At 38.4% G+C, this 21,605-nt stretch overlaps 1 protein-coding gene across 1 annotated transcript in view; it reads right to left on the bottom strand.

Annotated features, from left to right (window-relative positions):
• Positions 1 to 523: 523 nt before the first annotated feature.
• Positions 524 to 21,605, bottom strand: part of LOC143024618 (cyclin-dependent kinase 7-like) — a 39,231-nt gene continuing 18,149 nt past the window's right edge. Inside the window, exons 4-9 of the mRNA XM_076183487.1 lie at positions 13,142 to 13,255; positions 10,142 to 10,269; positions 6,505 to 6,682; positions 6,062 to 6,234; positions 2,699 to 2,826; positions 524 to 742 (exon numbers count right to left, since the gene is read on the bottom strand). Of these exons, the coding sequence (XP_076039602.1) occupies positions 714 to 742; positions 2,699 to 2,826; positions 6,062 to 6,234; positions 6,505 to 6,682; positions 10,142 to 10,269; positions 13,142 to 13,255 (750 nt within the window). The 3' untranslated portion in view covers positions 524 to 713. The remainder of the gene's footprint in view (positions 743 to 2,698; positions 2,827 to 6,061; positions 6,235 to 6,504; positions 6,683 to 10,141; positions 10,270 to 13,141; positions 13,256 to 21,605) is intronic.

The raw sequence follows: 21,605 nt of genomic DNA, 5'->3' as shown, positions 1-21,605 counted from the left end.
CCATATTGGTGACCTGACGATTTTGGGCGAAAGCTGTGCCCCCCTCTTTTTTTTCATGGTCATTTGCCCCAGTTGAGTCACCACCTCTCCCACAGGTGGGTCACCAGTCCTCCTGTGGATTTTAGTTAGACACCATTCTGGCCAAAGGCATGGGCACCAGAGGTGGAAACAAGGAAAAGAAAACTCAACTTTGGCTGGTTGTCATGCACACGCCATTGTGTCCAGGTTCCTCCTGTCTACCTCGCCTTGTTCCATACATGGGTCTTTCCACCTGGGGTAAGTTTGGACCAAATAGGTGGCCTGACAATATTGGGCCAAAAACCTTAAGTCCCTTTGAGTGTTTTGGGGGTCATTTTGGTCACTTGCCCCAATTGGGTCACCACCTTACCCACAGGTCAAGTGTGACCAGGCCTCCATGAGGTAGGATTTAGGGGGAGGAAAATGCTCAAACTAGAGAAGGTAGGAGTAAAAAAACATTTTTTTTTTTTCAGAAAATATATTTCTATATCAATACAAAGCACAAGAAAATATGAAAATCTACTGTATACCTCTTGTTTCAGCCCGCTTGTAAAGGATTTGCTTGTCACCCTAATGTGTTAAGGACCTAAGTACAGAAAAATAACTGAGTGAAAACAAATGCCTGTATGAATAAATAGAAGTCATTTAATTCATCTAATCAAGTTATTTGGCCAACTGTAATACATCTAGTCATGTCAAAACTGGAGCCGCTTTGGCAGAGTTCCTGAAAAAGAAAGAGTTAAATTAGCAACTCTCTATTAATAGTATTTAAACTGGAACACAATCTCTTCATGAACCTTGACATAAAAAATAGTAATAACTACTACAGTGTAATATTCAGTTTGGGAGTGTAGTTGGGAGGGTGTCAGGAGTGAAGAGAGGATGAGGGAGAGAAGGGATGGTTATACTAGTAAGTGAAGAGATAGGTAAACATGTGGTAGAGTGGAAGGTTTATTCAAGGTTAATGTGTTTGAAGGTGAAACTGGGAAGGGAGACGTGGGTTTTTGTAAGTGCATATGGGCATGGTAGTGAGAAGAGTGTAAAGGAAACGGAGACTTTCTGGACAGATTTAAACAAGTGCATGGAGCATTTAGGGAGAAATGTCAATGTAGTGGTATTGGGAACCTTAATCATTGTGGAGAGTTGATGGTGGAGATGTGTCTAGAAAGAAAGCTGATGATAGCAAATACAATGTTTAGGAAGAAAATCAAACATAAGTACACATGGGAGAGGGTGGTAGACAGGGCATTAATGGAATAAGATAGGGAGGTGCTGAAAATGAACTGCTTAAATGAGAAAGAAAAGGAGTAATACAAGAAGCTGGGAGAGGATTGGGATGGAGTGAAGGATAGATAAGAACTAGGAGTTGGAGGAGGAATGGGAATGGTTCAAGAAGGGAGTCACAAGGTGTGCAAAAATGGTGTGTGGAACAAGAAGGACTGGAGGAAATTGAAGGAAGGGTAGTGAGTGGTGAGATGAGGAAGCAAAGAAGATTGTAGAAGAGAAGCAAACATTCATAAATTGGTTACAAAATAGGACAATAGAATCATATGAGAGGTACATACATACATATGCTAAAGGCTTTTTCCTCCTTACAAGGTAGTTGGAAAACAAAGGCACCACTCCCACCCATTCCATCCCTCATATCTTGGCACCTCCTGGATGACGGGTCATCCCTGCATCTTGTCCACCGCCCTGGGTCAGAAGCAGTGTTGCAAGACAGCACATCGACAGCAAGGCCGCTTCATTAAATCTGCGACTCCCACTCTCCATTCCCTCATGCAGAAAAGGAGAAAGCCCTTTGGGCTGCATCACATTTTTCTCACACATACTCCCTCACCCATTCCACCTCATAGATCACATCACCCATATATAACCATTCTCCATTCACCCCTGTCTTCTGTCCTCTCCTGTCCTACTCAACATACATTCCTCTCTTCCCCAAAGCCCCTTTCACCCCATCCATCCATCTCATCCTAGGTTGCCCCCTCATGTTCACTCCTTCCACACCTCTTTTACTAGTCTTTCTTCACTCATTCTTTCCACCCCATCCATGTATAAATTGAACAGCCAGGGTGACATAACACATCCCTGACAAAGTCCCACCTTTACCTCAGACCACTAACTCTCTCCATTTCTAATCCTGGCACACGCTCTACTACTCTTGTAAAAACTCTTGACAGCTCCTAAAAGCTTTCCTCCTATCCCATATATCTGTAATACCTCCCACAATGCCTTCTTGTCTACCCAGTCACAAGCCTTTTCCAAATCCATAAAAGCCCAAAAAAACATCCTTACCTTTTCCTACAGCTTTCTGATCTACACAACCTCTACTTGTCCTAAACCCACACTGTTCTTCACCAATTATTCCCTCTGTTCCTCTCCTGATCCTCTCAATCAAGACCCTACCATAAGCCTTCCCAACTACATTTAACAAGCTAATCCCTCTGAAACTACTACACTCACACTTGTCCCCTTTTCCCTTGTAAAGTGGAACTATACAGGCACTCCTCCAGTCCTCCGGCACTCTACCCTCTCTTAAACAAACATTAAATAACCTCACCAGCCAGTCCACCATCACTGTACTTCATTTTTCTAGACATTCTGCATGACACCCATCCAACCCAGGGAATAATTTATGTAGCATTCCTCTTGCTTCACTCCCCTAGGAATAACTTACCTCCTGATATTCCTGATTCCTCAAGTATCTTTCGCTTGAGGTTGGGCTTTTCTGGCTCGCTATTTTTCTTCTTCCTGATGGATGGTGGCAAGGGTAGCTGTGGTCCTGGAGTAGGTGGTGGTGCTTTGCTGCATGAAAAGGATAATTAAAAGTGACAAATAATTGTTCTTAACACAAATGTTAATACCTATGTATTTTAACCCTACAAGGAAGACCAGGGACAACTGTATAAAAGAGACAATGTAAAGATATAAATAGGAGGGAGGTGTCAGATAGTACAGAGGTAGTTTAGGCATATTTAAGAGAAAGAGTTTGGACTAGAAAAAGTGTGCAAAGTACAAGAGAATGAAGTGAATTTGAGAGGAGACCAAGAATGAGCTCAATGGATGGGGCATATGGGACTTTGGATGCATGTGGAATATAACGTCGGTACAAAGGGAAGATGGTACAAAAAATACAATTGAATGGATGAGGGGATGACAAGGCCTGAAAGAATTGTCTTCACATTATTTTGAGTAGGTGAAGGGTGGGTGCTATATGATAAAGGAGTAGAGGTAAACCAGGTCAAGTTGTTGAGCCTTGCAGTGGAAATCATGTGCCTACACAGCCTTTGACCCAAGCACTGTGACTGGAGACAGAGTAAACCTTTCATCACTGAGGTGCTGTGATAGGAGAGTTTTAACTATTGATGATGTGAGTGTACACTTTTACTTGGCCATCCTCTTAAATAAGGGTGTACTTACTAATTTGTCAAATACCTAATAATTTACCTAATACAGGAACGGAGCAACACTTTTACTCTTCAATTCATCATACCTACCTTCAAATTCATGTATGGTTTCAACTTGGGCTATATCTTTATTTTCTAATAATCATACTTAGATTTTAATTCATGTATTGCTTCAGCTTGGGCTACGTCATCTAAGTTATACCAAGTATTTATGCATATGTATAGAAAACTGTACTCCTTCACATCCTTTAGATATTCAGTCTTTCTCAATTTATTCTCATAACCTCTTAAAGCCTTCCCATCCATAATCAAAAGATTTCTTCTGTCAATGTAGTCTATCCCTTTAGTCACCTGAATACTGTCATGAAGTCACCTCTTTCTCTTTCAATGTTGGTAGATCCAGAGCTTTTAGTCTTTCCTCAATAATTATCTACCATGCTGGTAACCAGTTTGGTTGTTGAACTTTGTATTCTCTCAATCTTGCTCCTTCACTATGTGTGGGACCATACCACTTACACCTGGGATGGATCAGGGTTTCAAGTTTTTTCATCATCTCTTCATCTACATAATGAAAACTCACTTTAATGTTCTGCAGCAGTCCATATGTTTATCCAACAATTTTGCTAATATATGTCAGGTGGCTGTCTTTTATACTTTTAAACTTTCTCTTTTTCCTTTTGTAATGGATTCACTTCACAAGGAATAGTTCAAAGATGGTCTTTTGGAAATATTGCCCATTTCCAATATTTTGCATTTTTTTTACATCGAAATTAATTTTTCATTCTCGTTCCGTCTTACATCTAGATCTTTTTGTAACAGTCTATAGTCCTCATTTTTCATTCTTCTCACATTTTCTGCAGCAGGTGTTGTTCCTTCCATCATGTCACTAACATAGATGAGAAACATTGAACCTTGTGGAACTCTGCTAGTCATTGCTCTCCATCTTGGCTTTTTCACCCTTATAAGGGAGTTACCCAAGTCAAAAGGCTTGCACCCACTCCGACCCATTCTGCTCCCATCCACCACTCTTTCCTCCCTCCCGTCTCCTGCCCACTGCCCTGGATCAGAAACAATGCAGCAAGACACAGTACATCCACAGGAAGGCTGCTTCACTTAATCCACAACCCCCCTCCCCCCCAGCCACTCATACAGAAAATAGAGAGAATGGGGAGAAATCCCTTTGGGTTGGGTAAAAGTATTATTCACACACAACCATTCCCTAATCCCCCCATCCTCCACCCCCTGCCTTCCTTGCATCAAAGCATCATCTACATACAGTGAGTCCTCCTTATATGGTAATTCTTTATACAGTAAATTCACAGTTATGGTATTTGGTAATTACTACCCTCAATTCTATTTACGGTAAGAAAAATTTACAGATACGGTATCCGCTAGATATTCTGAAGAGGAAAGAGCAGGGAGAAGGTACATCTGCCATATCCTATTATTACATGTTATAATGGGTTCGCTATACGGTAATTTCAATTTGCGGTAAGGTTTTCAGGAACACATAAGTGCCGTATAACGAGGACTTACTGTATAGCCATTTTTCACTCACCCCTATCTCCTGCCTTCTCCCTTTCTTGCTCAATAAACATTACCCTCTTGCTCAAATTCAATTCTAATACAAAATCTAAATAAAACTAAAATCTAAAAATGATAATTGGAAATCAAGGATATAGACAAGTTGGAACCCCATGAATTTGAGGCTACGTATGATAAAATGGGAGAGTAGGTGACAGGATCCAATGAGTGTTGCTCATTTCCTATATAATGCAATCACACTGGGACGTCACCCTGCCTTCAGGCCCAGTAGGGATCCCACAAATGGGGCTGAGTGGTCATTGACTCTAAGAGTTCATCTGCCCTTTTAATGCTTTTTGTTTTCCTTTATTTGGATGTCGAAGGTCCTTACTGGTGGGTGTCCAGTGGGAGATCCAATATAGTTGCCAACAATCTGACTAATGAAGTAAAGGTTCAAGTACAGTAGATCAGTTGATTTGCTAACCACAAGGGGGCACCTCAATGTAACCACACAGAGCGATAACTACATGGAACAAATTAGACAACAAAACAGTATGTGCTAACACTATACAAGATTTTAAGAAAAAAATTGATGCGGAGAGATACAAAGACGGGTCACCACGAGCATAGCTCCCCTCCTGTATATTACAACTAGGTAAATACAGTATTGGGGCATTGCTCAGTCTCTAGGATTTCCATCTCTGGGCCCTGGAGTGATGTCATGCATTGCAAAAACCTGTGTTGGTGACCCATAACAGGGTTGAAGAGCCATTGACTTATAAGGAGTTTGCCTATGCTTTGTGTCAGGCAAGGCACACTTGTTCTACAGATACATGTAACCCAGTACTACCTGTCACATGGTTGGGTTGTCAGAAATTGCATGGATGCCTACCACTGAGGAAGGTGTATTGGGGGAATAGGAAAAAGAGAAAGTGAGAGAGATTAAAAGGGTAGATAAACCTCAAGTAGAACATTATTTCAGTATTTCAACATCCCTCTCCAAGCATTATTTGTTCTCATCTTATTTATAGAAACTAATATCATTACATAGTGAAAATCCAATGAATTAACAAGGAATGACATCTTACATAATAATACAAAGATCCTACCTAAAGTATGGCATTTGCAAGGCTTGTGTGCAGTTATTTCTCTTCAATGGATTGATGGCAAGCAGGGTACCAAGAAGTTGTAACATGCTTTCATTGGCAGCTGGAAAGAGGTCTCGTAGAGGAGAGCCTTCTAAATGCTTGAATGATACATAATCTGGCAGTTTGCATCTCTCCTATTCAAATATACATTAAAACTAAATCAGGTGAAAGTTTCATAGCACACAAAAATATATGCACATATTCTAATAAAATGTTAAAGTTTTTTTTTCTTAATCTTATTTCAGTTCCTATCTAGAATGGTACAAATTACATGAATCCATATAGAGATATCTGAAGTTTATGGATATGATGAGAATACCTCTGCAGTATTTATGACTAGTAATGTTCACTATTACTAAACATCCTTGACACCACTTTATACACATAAACTGAAAAATATGTACCGGCCATGTTTCATCTGTGGGAGTGCCTAAGGCTGTGAAGATTTTGGTGAGCTGGTCCAGATCTGAATCTCCCGGAAAGTATGGGCAACGTACCAACATTTCAGCTAAGATACATCCCACAGCCCACATGTCCACACCTACACCGTAAGAACGACTCCCAAACAATAATTCAGGAGCTCTGTCAAATAAAAGAGAAAATAAATAAACAAATTAATCAATCTATTCCCTAAGCCTCTATTGCAGAAGACGCACAGCTCCCAGATAACCAGCAAGAGCCATCAGGCAGGCTCACTGGTCACTTTGGGATGAAATATTGTGTTGTTACCTTGGGATTGTTAGAGTAGGGCAGTGTAGGATGAAAGAAGGAAGAATTCTGGACATTCACATTTTTAGGGGAGAAAATGGGGATATGTTGGATAATTTTTAGGTAGTGGGGAAATTGACAGTGGAGGAAAAGTGGAAAAAGATAAAAAGGGTAGAAGGTAGACAGGTGCCAAGATTAAACAAATTGAACAAGAATGAAAAGGAGAATGAATACCAGAAGGTGAGAGAAGAGTAGGGATGGTGAGGGATAAAGGGTAAGTAGGAGTAGAAAAGGAATAGTATGTTTCAAGGGGGAAGTGACAAAGTGTGCAAAGATGATATATGGGATAAGGAGTATGGGAAGGAATAGAAGGAAAGTGAGTAAATGATGGGATGAAGAGATAAAGCCTGCAGAAATAGAGAAGAAGTGAGCATATGTGGATTGGTTGCAAGATAGGACTAGGAGAGCATATGAGAGGTACAAGAAGAAAGAAGTAAAATATTGGTTGAGGAAGGCAAAGAGGAGAACACGTATAAAATGGAGAAGTATGACAAGATTTTCTATCCATCTCTATACCAAGGGTCTTTTCCTCCCTATATGAGAGGTAGCCAAGTCAAAGGCACACACCCACTTCCACCCATTCCACTCTCATCCAACACCCTTGTTTCCCTATCTTAGCTCTTCATGGGTGAACGGTCATTCCTGTCTTCTGCTCACTGCCTGGGTCAGAAGCAATGCAGCAAGACACAGTACATCCACAGCAAGGCCACTTCATTTACAGTGACCCCTCTCTCAATCCCTTATTGCAGAAATTAGAGAAGATGGGGAAATATCCCTTTGGCCCATGTCAAATTATCCATACACAACCATCCTCCACTTACCTCTACCCCTTGCCTTCTCCCTTCCTTGCTCATCAGACATTCCCCTCTTGCTCAAAACCCCTTTCAACCTGTCTATCCCTCTCATACTCAGTCATGCCCTCAAGTTCAATTCATCCACCTTTGTTTTCCACACCTCTTTTACTAATTTTTCTTCGCTCATTCTTTCCTGTGTCCAAACTATCCCAATAATCTTTTATCAGCCCTATTTGTCAGCTTCATTTCCACCCCTCATCTCCTCTTCCCTTCCTTATTTTCTTACTCTATAATCTCCTCTTTGTATCCATTCCCAGATGCCTATTTCTCATGACTTTTCATTCAATCCCCAAGACATTTATTTGCTTCTCTCAATCTATAGATTACCTCCATCCCAATTCCTATTGTGCCACATGGGACCTCAAATACTTAAAACTGTCATCTTCCTCCACCCTCTCTCATTAAAAACTTACTTCCAACTCACTGCCATCTTCTCCTCTTGTAAATCTCATTACCTTACTTTTACCCATATTCACCTTCAACTTTCTTCTATCACATACCTTCCCAACTGCCATCATTAACTGCTTTAATCCTTCCAGTTCTCTCACTGCCTCCTCTTCCATTATCATCTCTCCATCTGCAACTTTTACCTTTTCTTCTCTACTTGATTCGCCTCCTCTTCCTCTTTTAATTTCTTTCCAAAACATATTTTTATTACTTTCAAAATTTTCTGTCATACTCTTACCCCATTTCACATCTGCTCTCCTCTTTGCTTCCTTTATCTTATGCTTAACTTCCCTTCTCTTTACTTTGTACCTCTCATATGATTCCCTCATCCTAATTTGTAGCCAATCTATGAAAGCCTGCTTCTTCTCTTCTACACCCTTCTTTGCTTCCTCATCCCACCACTCACTACCCTTCCTTCTATTTCCTCCTGCCCTCCTTGTTCCACACACCATCTTTGCACACCTTATGACTCCCTTCTTGAACCATCCCCATTCCTCCTCCACTCCTAGTTCTACTCTATCCTTCACTCCCTCCCACTCCTCTCTCAGCTTCTTTTTATACTCCTTCTCCTTTTCTTTCTCATTTAAGCAGTTCACTCTAAGTACCTCCCTACCTTCTGCCCTTTTCCTCTTTCTCCACCTATTCTCCACTCTCAATTTACCTTCCACCAGAAAATTATCTGATATTCCCCCACTCTCTCCCCTTAGAACATTTACATCCTTAACTCTTCCTACCATACTCCTGGTCACCACTATATAGTCCATTAATGCTCTTTCAGCCACCCTTCCATCCACCACCCTCTCTCATGTGTACTTATGCTTGACTTTCTTCCTAAACACTGTATTTGCTATCATCAACTCTCTTGGAACAATACATGAATTTAAATCTGATAATTGAAAACCAAGGATATAGACTACATTGGAACTGCACATGAATTTGAGGATAGGAGTATGAGTTGGGACCCAATGAGCATTGCTTCTTTACTGTATACTACAGTTAGGTAAATACATGGGAAATATGATGACAGAATATCCCCCTCCACCACCATAAGGAGATCCAGAGGAGGTAGTCACAGAAATAGTGAAGGACAAATTCAAGGGAACAGTGTCAAGGAGAGGCAACTATAGTACAAAACTATTATGATTCCTTTTATGTGTGGAGATTTTTAAACACAGACAAATTATGTGTGGCTTAGGTCTGTAGAGGAACCTCAAAACTGTTCCTAAAATACTGGCTGTATGTTACCATGCAGCCAATACCCTAGTGTATATATATACCATAAGGCCCATTCTGCCTTATGAAGAGGGATAGATCAAAGAATGTACCCATTCTTCTTCCATATTATACCCATCTAAAACCCATCTGTTGTGCCTTTTATCTTGGCTCCTTGTGGATAAAGGGTCATTCATGTCTCCTGACTACTGTTTAGGTCAAGAGGCAATTCAGCAAGGCACTGCACTTCCACAGCTGACTCAAAAACCAAAGCTGGCTTATCCCCACCCCTTCTTTCATGGTCACACTTCCCTACCATTGGATCAAGAATATACAGAACAAACAAGATTGATTCTTATGGGAAAAACATGACAGAAATGTAAAATTTTGTCACACATAATCTCTTCAGGCATTTAACCCTCATGTAACTCAAAAATAAACTAGGCTTTCTGGTTGGAGTCCTCCTCCCAGACCCTCTTATGCTTTAACTTTTCTGAGATAAAACTGCAGTCTCCTCACTCCACCCACTTTAATCACCTTCTATAATATGTATGGTAACATGGCAACATTCTTTTCCCCCACCACAGAGGTAGTATGTCTATATATATAAAAAACTTACTAACATTTCTAAAAGGGCATTACTTGAGCATGTATTTTTGAATGACTAACTCATGCATATAGATGTCCAACTATATGTTAAAAGGTAAAAGAATTATGCAATAACTAACCAGAACAGTAATTAATAGAGGGAAGAACTTACCGATACCACCTGGTAACTACTTGGTGTGAATATGCTCTATTAGGGGAACCAAAGAATCTAGCCAATCCAAAGTCTCCGATCTTCAAAATCCCATCACTGTTCACCAAGAGGTTGTTGGGTTTCAAGTCCTGTTACGAGAAAAGAAATTACGAGCTAAGTAACTCTACAACATCCAAAGTTTACCATGGAGTCGTAGTAAACCACTTCAGTACATCTCAAATTCTCACTTGCAGCATTGACTACATGTAATTTGCATCTCATTACTTGCATTATGAAATATAAAGTCACAATTGTATTACTCGTTCTCTTTTACTCTGAGTAATAATAAATGGTTGGGAATGGTTTTATGCCTTTTTCTTTTTGGCTACCTCCCTTGTAAGGGGAAAAAAGCCTTGGTGTATATATATATATATATATATACATATATATATATATATATATATATATATATACATATGTAATAATAAACACAGAAAACATTATCAAACCAGGTCACAGAATCTGGGGGTAACTCACATACAACTACAAAATATATATATATATATATATAAAATCAAGATGCCGATTCTGGCATCCTTGTGTACCCACTTGCACCTCATGATGCCTACATAGGTGTTATCGTACTCAAGTGGTTAACACTAGACATTTCCTACAAAACAGCATTGGAAGAAGTAAGAACCAAATGTGAAAAACCAAATACCACTAAATTTGAATATGAACTAATAACCGTCTGGGGAGGGTCTGAAGAAAGTTGCCTTTGGGCAGAGAACCTGCACCATCAAAAAGATATTCCAGGAAAGCAAAGCAATGTAGAAGAGACACTCATCTACAACCTAACACCAACCTTACTCCCACCTGGAAATGTAGCCTCATAAGACTGCTACCTGGTGCCTGGATCAAACCCAAGCTCCAAAGATGGATTAACAGATACAATACACTGACATTATCAATGAAGGTTAGGAACACAAGATACCATTTAATACCTGAAATTATAAATTCAAAATTTTCTGGGCAAATACCCTCATCTTTTTATTTTGTATACTTTTTCTTTATCCATTTATCCACATTATATATAATTTATTTAAATTGTTGCTATGAAATAACTTAGTTTGGCTCACCTCCTATTTCCCTACACTATCTCTATCTCCAGTCCCCTGTCCATTATCCTCTCATTTACCTCCTGCACCACTCCATGTACACATTAAACAACAATGATAACATAACACATCCCTGACACAGCCCTACCTTCACCTCAAATCACTCTCTCCATTCCCAATCCTAACACAGGCTATAATACTCTCATAAAAACTCCTGTTATTAACAGCTTTCCCCCAATTCCATATCTATGCAATTCCTCCCACAGTGCCTTCCTGTCTACCTTGTCAGCTTTCTCCAAATCCATAAAAGTCTAAAAAAACATCCTTACATCTTGACAAAAAATCTCACAAATCTGCTTTACCACAAAAACTTATCCATGCACGCTCTACTATTCTTAAACCCACACTACTCCTCTCCAGTTATTCCTTCAGTTCCTCTCTTAATCCTCTCAAATAACACTCCCATAAGCCTTTCTAACTATGCTAAAAAAAAAAAAAAAAAAAAATCCTTCTAAAACTACTACATTCACATGTCCCCTTTCCCTTTGTTAACTGGAACTATACATGCACTCCTCAAGCACCTTTACCTTCCTTAGAGACACATTAAACGACTCCACTAGCTAATCCACTATAACCATATCTACTTTTTTCAGACAATCCACATGATATCCACGACACCCTAACCCCTATATATCAAGGGATTTTCTCCCCCTTACAAGGGAGGTAGCCAATTCAAAATGCACATACCCACATACCAAAGAATAATACATCAAAATAATTATGAGTAAACAGAGGAAGAATAAGGAACACAAGTGAAACCATTATACAGTATAGGTACATATCAGAGAAAATGGGGTGCCATTGGGAAAGCATTACCTCAGCAATGTTAACACATGCAAATGAAGGTGCAAGCAAATTGGAGAAAGGAAAAAAGTCATCAAGTCTTCATTTATATAAAGTTTGTGTAGATTGTAAGTGGTATACATGGCGAATGAAGTCCTGATATTCATGTAGCAACAGAAAGGAAGAATGAAGGCTACAGGAAGCAGATTAAAGGATCTTACTGGTACTGTTAAGGTAGCTGAATGTTCAAAAACACTATTTGTGAATATTATGACCCCCTGTTCTTTGAGTAAAATTTTTTCCATAAAAACTCACACTAAACACAAGTATATATGGTATATACCAAAGGATTCTTCCAACACACTACTGCATGCCAGACCCCGACATACATTCATCTGAATCTTCTCTCCTTCGAGAGGACAGAGTCCACCTGGCCAGGCTGTGGTGTGGTTACCATCCAGCCATTACTTGAAGTGGATGAATGAACACATTGCTGATATCCATCCATTATGTAATACTTCACTCCATACTATTCAACACATTATGAAAGTCTGCATTGTACCCAATCACACACACCAACAGCACAACATTTACTCTATTAGGGATTTATAGGAAAATCCCATTCCAGCCATGGCAGTCTAAGGAATGTCATCATCATCATCACCCCTATAAGGAAAGTAGCCAAGTCAAAGGCACACATCCACTCCCACCCATTCCACTCCCTTCCATCACCTCTACTTCATAATTCTGGAAACAAAATTAGGACAATATATTCAAATACATGTTAGGATTTCACCCATGCATCTATAGTTTTGAATCACCCTGAATACTTGAGTTCAGTTCTGCCATCAGCATTTTCACCACAAAGTTCTAATCAACATTTTGTTTACTGGTAGATGATCTTACTTCACTGAAAGGCTCACTATACTTTTTTTTTTCTTTTTTCTTTTTTTTTTTAGCAATTTTATCAAATTCCTTTGAGAAATAGCCCATGGGCTGAAGAAATCAAGATATCAAGCCATGAATTTCACTAATTCAACAGCACTTGAGTGGTCCTTACCCTGTGTAATATCCAATGGAGATGCAAATATTCAAGGCCTCTGAGTGTCTGGATCATGTAAGCTTTGATATTGGCTGGCGTTAAAATTATGTTGTCCGTGTCTCGAATGATTACCTGAAACAGTGGGAAAACTGAAATAAGGGTATGAAAATCATAGGGGCACATTTTTATTTTTACAAGAAAAATAAAATACTCACCATAATTTAATTTCAAAGGGTAGTGATGGCATTTTTCATCTGTAAAAGTAATGCTTACATTAACTTTTAATTTTTTCATTATAACCTCTATTCCATTTCCTAAAAAGTGAGAGTTCCATCTGACACACCATAATTTGCAGGTTTCACATTTGTAGTTTAATTTTTTTTATATGTTATTTGGTGTTGAATATATATATTTCTTTTTACCATTATGGCTGTTCATCATCATGTGATTTGTTTTCCACATACACACTCACGCACTCTCAAGTGCATCACCATGGTCAAGCTGGTCAGCCATCTTGTCTATTACATAATTACCAGTGAATCCAAACCACATTTGTAAATTACAACTCACACCAGTCAGATGAAAGAAAGAGTTGAGTAAGCAAAACTATATATCTTGATTGTTAACTGCAATCCTCTTCAGTAGTACTACTGAAGAGAATTGCAGTTAGCAATTGAAATATATAGTTTCGTTTACTCAACTTTTTCGTCTGACTGTGGTGTTAGTTGTGATATATATACATATATATATATATAATAAATATATATATATATACAGTATACATATGGGTCCCAGTGATCAGATTTACATTTATCAACCACAATTCACTTTAAGGGGGGGCCACCCCTGAAAACTCCTTGGGCTCATATCTCACTTCTGGTTCATTCAATTGCTTTGAAATTTAAATATCTTGTTCACTGGTATGAAGGAATGCTATTCTATAAATTTCATCAAATTTGGGTGAAGGGTAGTGGCTACAAAAACAATTTTTTTTTTTTTTTTTTTACCTCAAAATTAATTTTTCACTTAGTTGCTTTGAAAATTTTATCATAGAAACTGTTCATATATTTACATTTTGAAGGAATTAGGTTTTCAATATTTTTGTTTTATCTTCGAAGGAAAAAAAAATAAATAAATAGTCTTCTTTAGGGCTCCTGAATCTTTTTTTTTTTTTTTTTTTTTTACAAATTAAAAAATTTAATTCCTACAAAAGATTCTATTTTGTTGAAGTATATAATGATACCTAACTTAAGTTAATCAGAGTTTTTACCAATTTTGTGAGATTATTTGAAGTCCAAAAAACAACATTTCGAGATATCGTCTTCTTTTTCAATTTTTTCCTTGTCTTGCCATGTGTATGCATCTGATTGGCATGGAATTTTCACATATGATTGTGTATACATTGTTGACCTAGTGGACAATGATGAGGCATTTGGTCCCCCTTTCTAAATAAAGTATTAATCATTCATAGGTGATAAGCCAGGCAGCGGTAACACACACTCCCCTTCATCTCTGCTAGTTTCTCCTTGGTTAGAAGCATCTTGATGCCTTTTCTTTCTCTCTTTACCCTTCTTGAGGTTGGATATCTTCACTATTGCAAGCTTACATTTGCAGGTCATCTTGTAAGACAAATATAAGAGAAATATTGTAGGAACACAGCGTAACAACCTCTCTGATGTCTACGTAGTTACTGAAGAGGCCTAGCTAGGAAGACCACACTCTGCGGGGAAGGGATGCCTTTTGTCGAAATTTATATAAAGAAAAAATTATTTTAATGATAGTCCTATGTAGTTATAAGCATTGAATGATACCTCATTTTCTAGTGCACACATCATGCTATGATGTCCGGGTCATTTAAATTGGCATCTGGGGGCGAATTATTTATATATTTATATATATTTATATATATCTATATATCACTATATCTATATATATAAATATTCAAGTGATACTTTCAGGTAGCAATGACGGGGGGAGCGAATAAAACTGAAAAATTATATCTAAAAAATATTTGTGGAAAATTCACTGGGGTAGGCCCCCCCCCCAATTCTAAGCCATCAACATCGAGGAACTCAAAGGAAGCATACATACAGAAATTGATATGTGGTCAAACGAAGGACTCGAAACCCCACTCACACGTAACAAGTGACCACTGACTTCGAGTTCCTTGACTTTGATGGCTTAGAATTGAAGTGAATTGTGGTTAATAAATATATATATACAGTGATCCCTCACTACTTCGTGGTTCAACTATCGCGGATTCACAACTTCGCGAATTTTCAAAATATATATGTGGAAAATATATCACAGTTTCTGGAAAATTCTAGAAAACTCACGATATATGAACACCTAAAATTTGTCATTAAATCCATGAAAATATTAATAATATTTCCTAGTCTAGGAACAACAAAACAAGCATAAGCAAAAAAACATATACAGGGGTATTTGAACTTGTAACTCGCATGACAAAAAAAATGAACCATCTAGAATGCAATGTGCATACAGTACCCACGTATCCTGTTGTTGAGAAAACTCAAAGCGTACCATCTCGGTGACAAAGTGCGTTGTAAAACAGGCTGTGACTGGTGCAATGGAGAGAGACGATGAATCACAGCTTTCTATTTCCTAATCTGGCCTGTGATCAGTGCTTTGACTGATGCTCAGATCCGGAGCATCTTCCCTTGTCTCTCTCTCGTGACCATTTCGCTTCAAGCTTTCTCGCCGAGCGGTTTACTGTACTACTTTATGCTGTGCTGTGATATATATATATTTTTTTTATTTTTTTGCATTGAACTTTACGTCTTCATCCCCTGCAATTGCTCCCAAGCATGCTGCTTCTTCCAAGGCTGGTACTGAGCCTAAACGCAAATGAAGAATGATGACAATCGCTGAGAAGGTGAAACTTCTGGATATGTTGAAGGAAGGGAGAACTTTCACTGCCGTAGCCCACCATTTTAGTGTGAATGAATCCACCATTCGCCACATCAAGAAGGACGAGGCTACCATTAGGAAGATGGCTCCCATCACCTTTAATAAGTCGGCGGAGAGAGTGGTTATAGCCCGTAATAAAACTATCATCCGTATGGAAGCTGCTTTGGCCGTATGGATAGCCGACTGCTGAAAGAAGAACATAGCCTTGGATATGAACATCATCCAAACAAAGGCTAGGAGCCTGTACGAGACTTTCGCCGCTAAGGAACCTGAGGATGAAAGTGGCGACCACGAACAGGAAGAAGACGAAGACGACGTAGAAGATTCGCAACCAGGGATGTCCAGTGATTCACAACCTAAAAAATGTCATTTTTCTGCTAGCAAAGGGTGTTTTGCTAAGTTTCAGAAATGCTTCAGCCTAAAAAGCATTTCCCTACATGGCGAGGCTGCTTCTGCTGACACAAGCGCTGCTGAAACATACACGAATGAAACTTTCAAGAAGATTATCTCCAGAGGTGGATATAAGCCCTAACAAGTTTTTAATAAGGACAAGACAAGCTTTTTTGGAAAAGAATGCCGTTGCGAACTTTCCTGTCCAAAGAGGAAGCAAAAGCCTCTGGCTTTAAAGCATACAAGGATTGTGTGACCCTCGTGATGTATGGCCATGCTGCGGGATTTTTGTTAAAGCCAGGACTTATTTACAAGTCTAAAATCTAAAAACCCAAGGGCTTTCAAAAACAAAAACAAGAATCTGCTACCCATACATTGGATGCACAATCCAAAGATGTGGATAACAAAGATGCTGACCTTCAACTGGTTCCACCAGTGTTTTATCCCAAAAGTCAAGGTGTATCTATTAGAGAAGGGCTTGTAAGTCCTTTGTAAGGGCACCATCCTACCCACACAATAGGTGGGAGTTTGAGATGTTAAACCATACTGTATCATCATCATAAGTATATAAATATATATACATATATATATATACAAATACATACATATATACATATACAGACGCTCCTCTACTTATGTTCATTCGTTTTACGTTTTTTCTATTTTATGTTTGAACTAAAAAAAAATTGTAATTTTTTTTTTTAGTTTAGCGCGCTCTCCGTAGTTCAAACGATACTTACGCATGACGCTGCGTCCATTGTTTACATGGCACAAACGACAGACTGAACGTGCCTTGCCTCCTCCTCCTCCTCCACCATCTCAATTTATGTTGCTTGAATTTATTTGAAATTAATGTTATTATTTTACAATGTTATGTTTATAATTAATGATTTAGGGGTGTTTTATAAGATACGGTAATAGAATTTATGGATGTATAGTACAGTAACAACTTACGTTCATTTTCACGTTACGTTCGGCCGTTCGGAACCTAACTAAAACGTAAGTTGAGGAGCATCTGTATATATATATATATATACACAGTACTACCTCTCATTAATGGACTAAAAGGGGGGGTAACGGTTTCCGTTGATGTGAATAATCCGTTGATTTGGAGTAGTTTTTGGGCGGCATAGTGATTGCACAGCACTAAACAACAGCACCAAAAACACCGAAAACACAGTAAAAACACCGCAAACAGCTAATCAATGTCCATTAATGAGAGGTAGTACTGTATATATATACAGTAGAAGCCTGATTTAATGAACTAATTCAGCTAAGGTCAAGTCCGCTAAATTGAATTTTCTGTTAAATTGAGCGAGTGCCCATTGGTGTAACAGTGTTACCAGAGCGGATTGTAAAAATGATACGTACCTAAATATTCCCTAGTGTACACACACACACACACACAGTATATGTATTATTGTAAGTGAATTATAGGCAGCACAATCGTGAATTGCAAACGAACAACAATGTGCAGTAATTTGTTGCAACCTGTGTGTGTGTGTGTGTGTGTTGTGTAACAATGATATGGGCTGTCTGTGACTTTCGGGGAATATTAGTCATAGCTTCGTGTTTGGTTCAATGTACATAATTCTAGCGATTAATAGGACTGGGCAGTTGGTTTTTGGATATTGAGCGTTATTGTTGTGTTGTTGCAGAAAACGTAGTTTGTTGTTATAGAAGTGTTTTTCGTGGTGATTACTCTCGTGTACTGATTTTGAATTTTCCCATCAACTTACTGTTTCATTATTTTGTTTTCCTATTATACCATCTATTTCTACTTGAATATATTTCTGCTACAATTATACTTTATACATATACTGAATTATATATTATTGTATATTATAGTACGTATATATATATTTATATACCTCCAAAATACTAAATTATAAATTTTTCCTTGACTCCACCACCACAATCTGTAACATTGGACTCTGAGACACACATGTGGCCAGTTGACGGAAAATGCTCAACTTAGCGGACCGTTCCCGCTAAGTTGAGCTATTTCTGTAGACACACGTCTGGCCTAGGCTAGTGGAAAATGGTCAACTTAGCGGACCATTTCCGCTAAGTTGAGCATTTTCGTTATTGCTATTTGCAGTTCGCTAATTTGAGCTTCCGCTAAATTGATATCCGTTAAATCAGGCTTCTACTGTATATATATACATATTTTAGGGGTGTGCCAATTAATCGGCATCGGGATTAGCAAGAACCGGGACTTTTTTGGTGAATCAGCATCAGCGAGAATTGGCATTTTTTAATAGGATTCGGCATCGGAAATATTTTGCCAATACCAATGCTAATAACGGCACAAGCAGGAGTAAATGTTTGAGCAAATTATATTTATAATTTTTTGTATTTCTTATAAAGTCAACTCTCAATCAACATGAGGGTTATGTTCCTGGAAACATCATGTTAATCAAAATTGCGTTAGTTAAACATATTTTTCCCATAGGAAAAAATGGTAATGGGGTGTTAGGTTCCTGGACACTGGGAAAGTCTTGTCTATTTTGGGATTTTATTACTCTGAACTTGAGCACATTATTAATACATTTGTAGGTTACAGAAACACCAAAAACACACATTCTTTGTATTCATTTGTAATACACAGTTATTTTTTCTGTGTGTGCACTTGTCACCAGCCACTCTCGTCACCAGCAACTCTCTGCCTCTCTCCTCTTCCTCCGACTCCCGGGCACTCTTCGTTAAAAATCAGTTTATCATTAATTGTGGGTTGGTGACAGTTTTCTTTTTTGTTTTGGTGTAGAACAGAAAACGAGTTTACAATCTCTAACTAAATTATTCATTTCTCTGTAACAATTTTTCAAGCTTTAATGACTTATAATCACAGTCCATACATTTAAAAATTAGTTTACCATAAATTGTGGGTTGGTAGCACCATTTTCTTTTTTGTTTTGGTGTAGAACAGAAAACGAGTTTACAATCTCTGACTAAATTATTCATTTCTCTGTAAAAAAATTTCAAGCTTTTATGACTTATAATCACGGTCCATACATTTAAAAATTAGTTTACCATTAATTGTGGGTTGGTGACACCGTTTTCTTTTTTGTTTTGGTGTAGAACAGAAAACGAGAGTTTACAATCTCTAACTAAATTATTCATTTCTCTGTAACAATTTTTCAAGCTTTTATGACTTATTATCACGGTCCTTATCTTTAACACAGACACTTCCACTCACAGTGCGGGCTAGCTTCAGACTGAGATCAAAACAGAGCGCGGGAGACTGACCATGTGGAGGCCCTCTCTCTCAGTGCTCTTACCGCCAAATTCAAATTGTGTTAAATCAAAATTGTCATGTTATTTAAAAAAATTTCCTTAAAAATTAACTCGTGTTAAATCGAAAACACATTAGTTAAACTCGTGTTAATTGCGAGTTGACTGTGCAGTATAAAATTAAACTAAAAATAATATACATATCTTTGAAACAGCAAAGTTTCTACAACAGAAATTAAGCAAGAGTAATATGGGAGTAAATCATCTGGGCACCCATGGACTCAATTGATTTTACCCGCTTATAAGTGCAAAAAATGAGTGGACGGATTTACTCCCACTTACTCTGCAGCAATTTATAGCCAAATGAATCATTTATAACGAATTTTTTATGTATTTTGATAAGTAAATATATAACAGTACATCTTTATGCATTTTGGCTTAATAGTTCGCTGTAACTCAAAAATAAAATTTTTGTAAGTAGAACTTGGAGGCTTAAAAATCGCTGAATTAAAAACATCTGGCATCTATAAGTAATATCTCATGTATTTTATTAGTGTTTCTAAAGTTTATACTAAGATTTGTTTTGTCTAATAAGACGTTATTATAGTTCAACAACGTAATAAAAAGTATTACCTAAATTTTTTGTTTTATGCATTTATGCATTGTTTTAGTGATTATGTACTACTGGCTTATAGAATAAAATCACTAATTAAATATGCTTAGTGATGCTGGTTTAAAAATATTTGTAAACAAGAATTTTTGATGGAAAGTACATAATATCCCCGTCTGGGGTATTGGCTGCTTGTTATTGTGGCAAAGTAGCATGCAGTCGATACTTTAGGGACTATATGGAGCGCTCCTACGATCAGAGCCTCACATCATTTTGTCTATGATAGAAGAAATTCTGTTCATAGAGAAATGATGACACTTTTATACTACGACTGTCCCTCCGTTATGCTGTCCCCCAACCCCTTGTTGCTGTCCTGTACCATTTCTCTGAGTATTCTCTTTCTGATTGGGGGATTTCCCTGTGGTGGGGGAAAAGAATACTGCCACCAAGTTTTCCCACTTGGATCGTAAGAGGCGAGAAGAAAGGGACGGGGAGAGGGACTAGGCATCCTTCTCCCTGTAGCCCCAAGGGGCAATTACCTAAAATGAAAAGAAAAGGCATAAGGGGTGCTGGCGGGCCTCGGGCCAGCACCCTAAGGTTTGGGTATTTTAATGTGCATGGATGTGGTACAGATGAGAGTAAAAGGGAAGAGATAGGTAGTATGTTTGTGAGAAGAAAGTTGGATGTGTTGGCTTTGAGTGAAACTAAGTTGAAAGGGAAGGGTGAGTGTATGTTTGGGAGTGTAAGTGGGAGGTTATCAGGAGTGAAGAGAGGGCGAGGGAGGGAAGGGGTGGCTATTCTAGTAAGTGAGGAGATAGGTAAAGGGGTAGTGGAGTGGAAGGAGGTTTCCTCAAGGATAATGTGGATGAAGGTGAAACTGGGAAAGGAGATGTGGGTCTTTGTAAGTGCATATGGGCCGGGCAGTGAGAAGAGCATGGAAGAAAGGGAGGCCTTTTGGATAGATTTAAATGAGTGCATAGAGGGTTTAGGAAGAAATGTCAATGTAATAGTACTGGGAGACCTTAATGCTAGAGTGGGAAACGGTCCAATCGATGGAGTGGTTGGGAAGTGTGGAGTTCCAGGAAAGAATCGTAGTGGAGAGTTGATGGTGGACATGTGTCTAGAAAGAGAGTTGATGATAGCAAATACAGTGTTTCGGAAGAAAGTCAAGCATAAGTACACATGGGAGAGGGTGGTGGAGGGAAGGGTGGTAGATAGAGCGCTAATGGATTATGTAGTGGTAAATAGGATTATGATAGGAAGAGTTAAGGATGTACATGTGCTAAGGGGAGAGGGTGGGGGAATATCAGATCATTT

Source organism: Oratosquilla oratoria, chromosome 4, assembly GCF_046742065.1.
Source record: "Oratosquilla oratoria isolate Oo_2021 chromosome 4, ASM4674206v1, whole genome shotgun sequence".
NCBI classification, from domain to species: Eukaryota; Metazoa; Arthropoda; class Malacostraca; order Stomatopoda; family Squillidae; genus Oratosquilla; species Oratosquilla oratoria.
The sequence above is the reverse complement of the archived record's forward strand: the minus strand, read 5'-3'. Positions and strand labels throughout refer to the sequence as shown.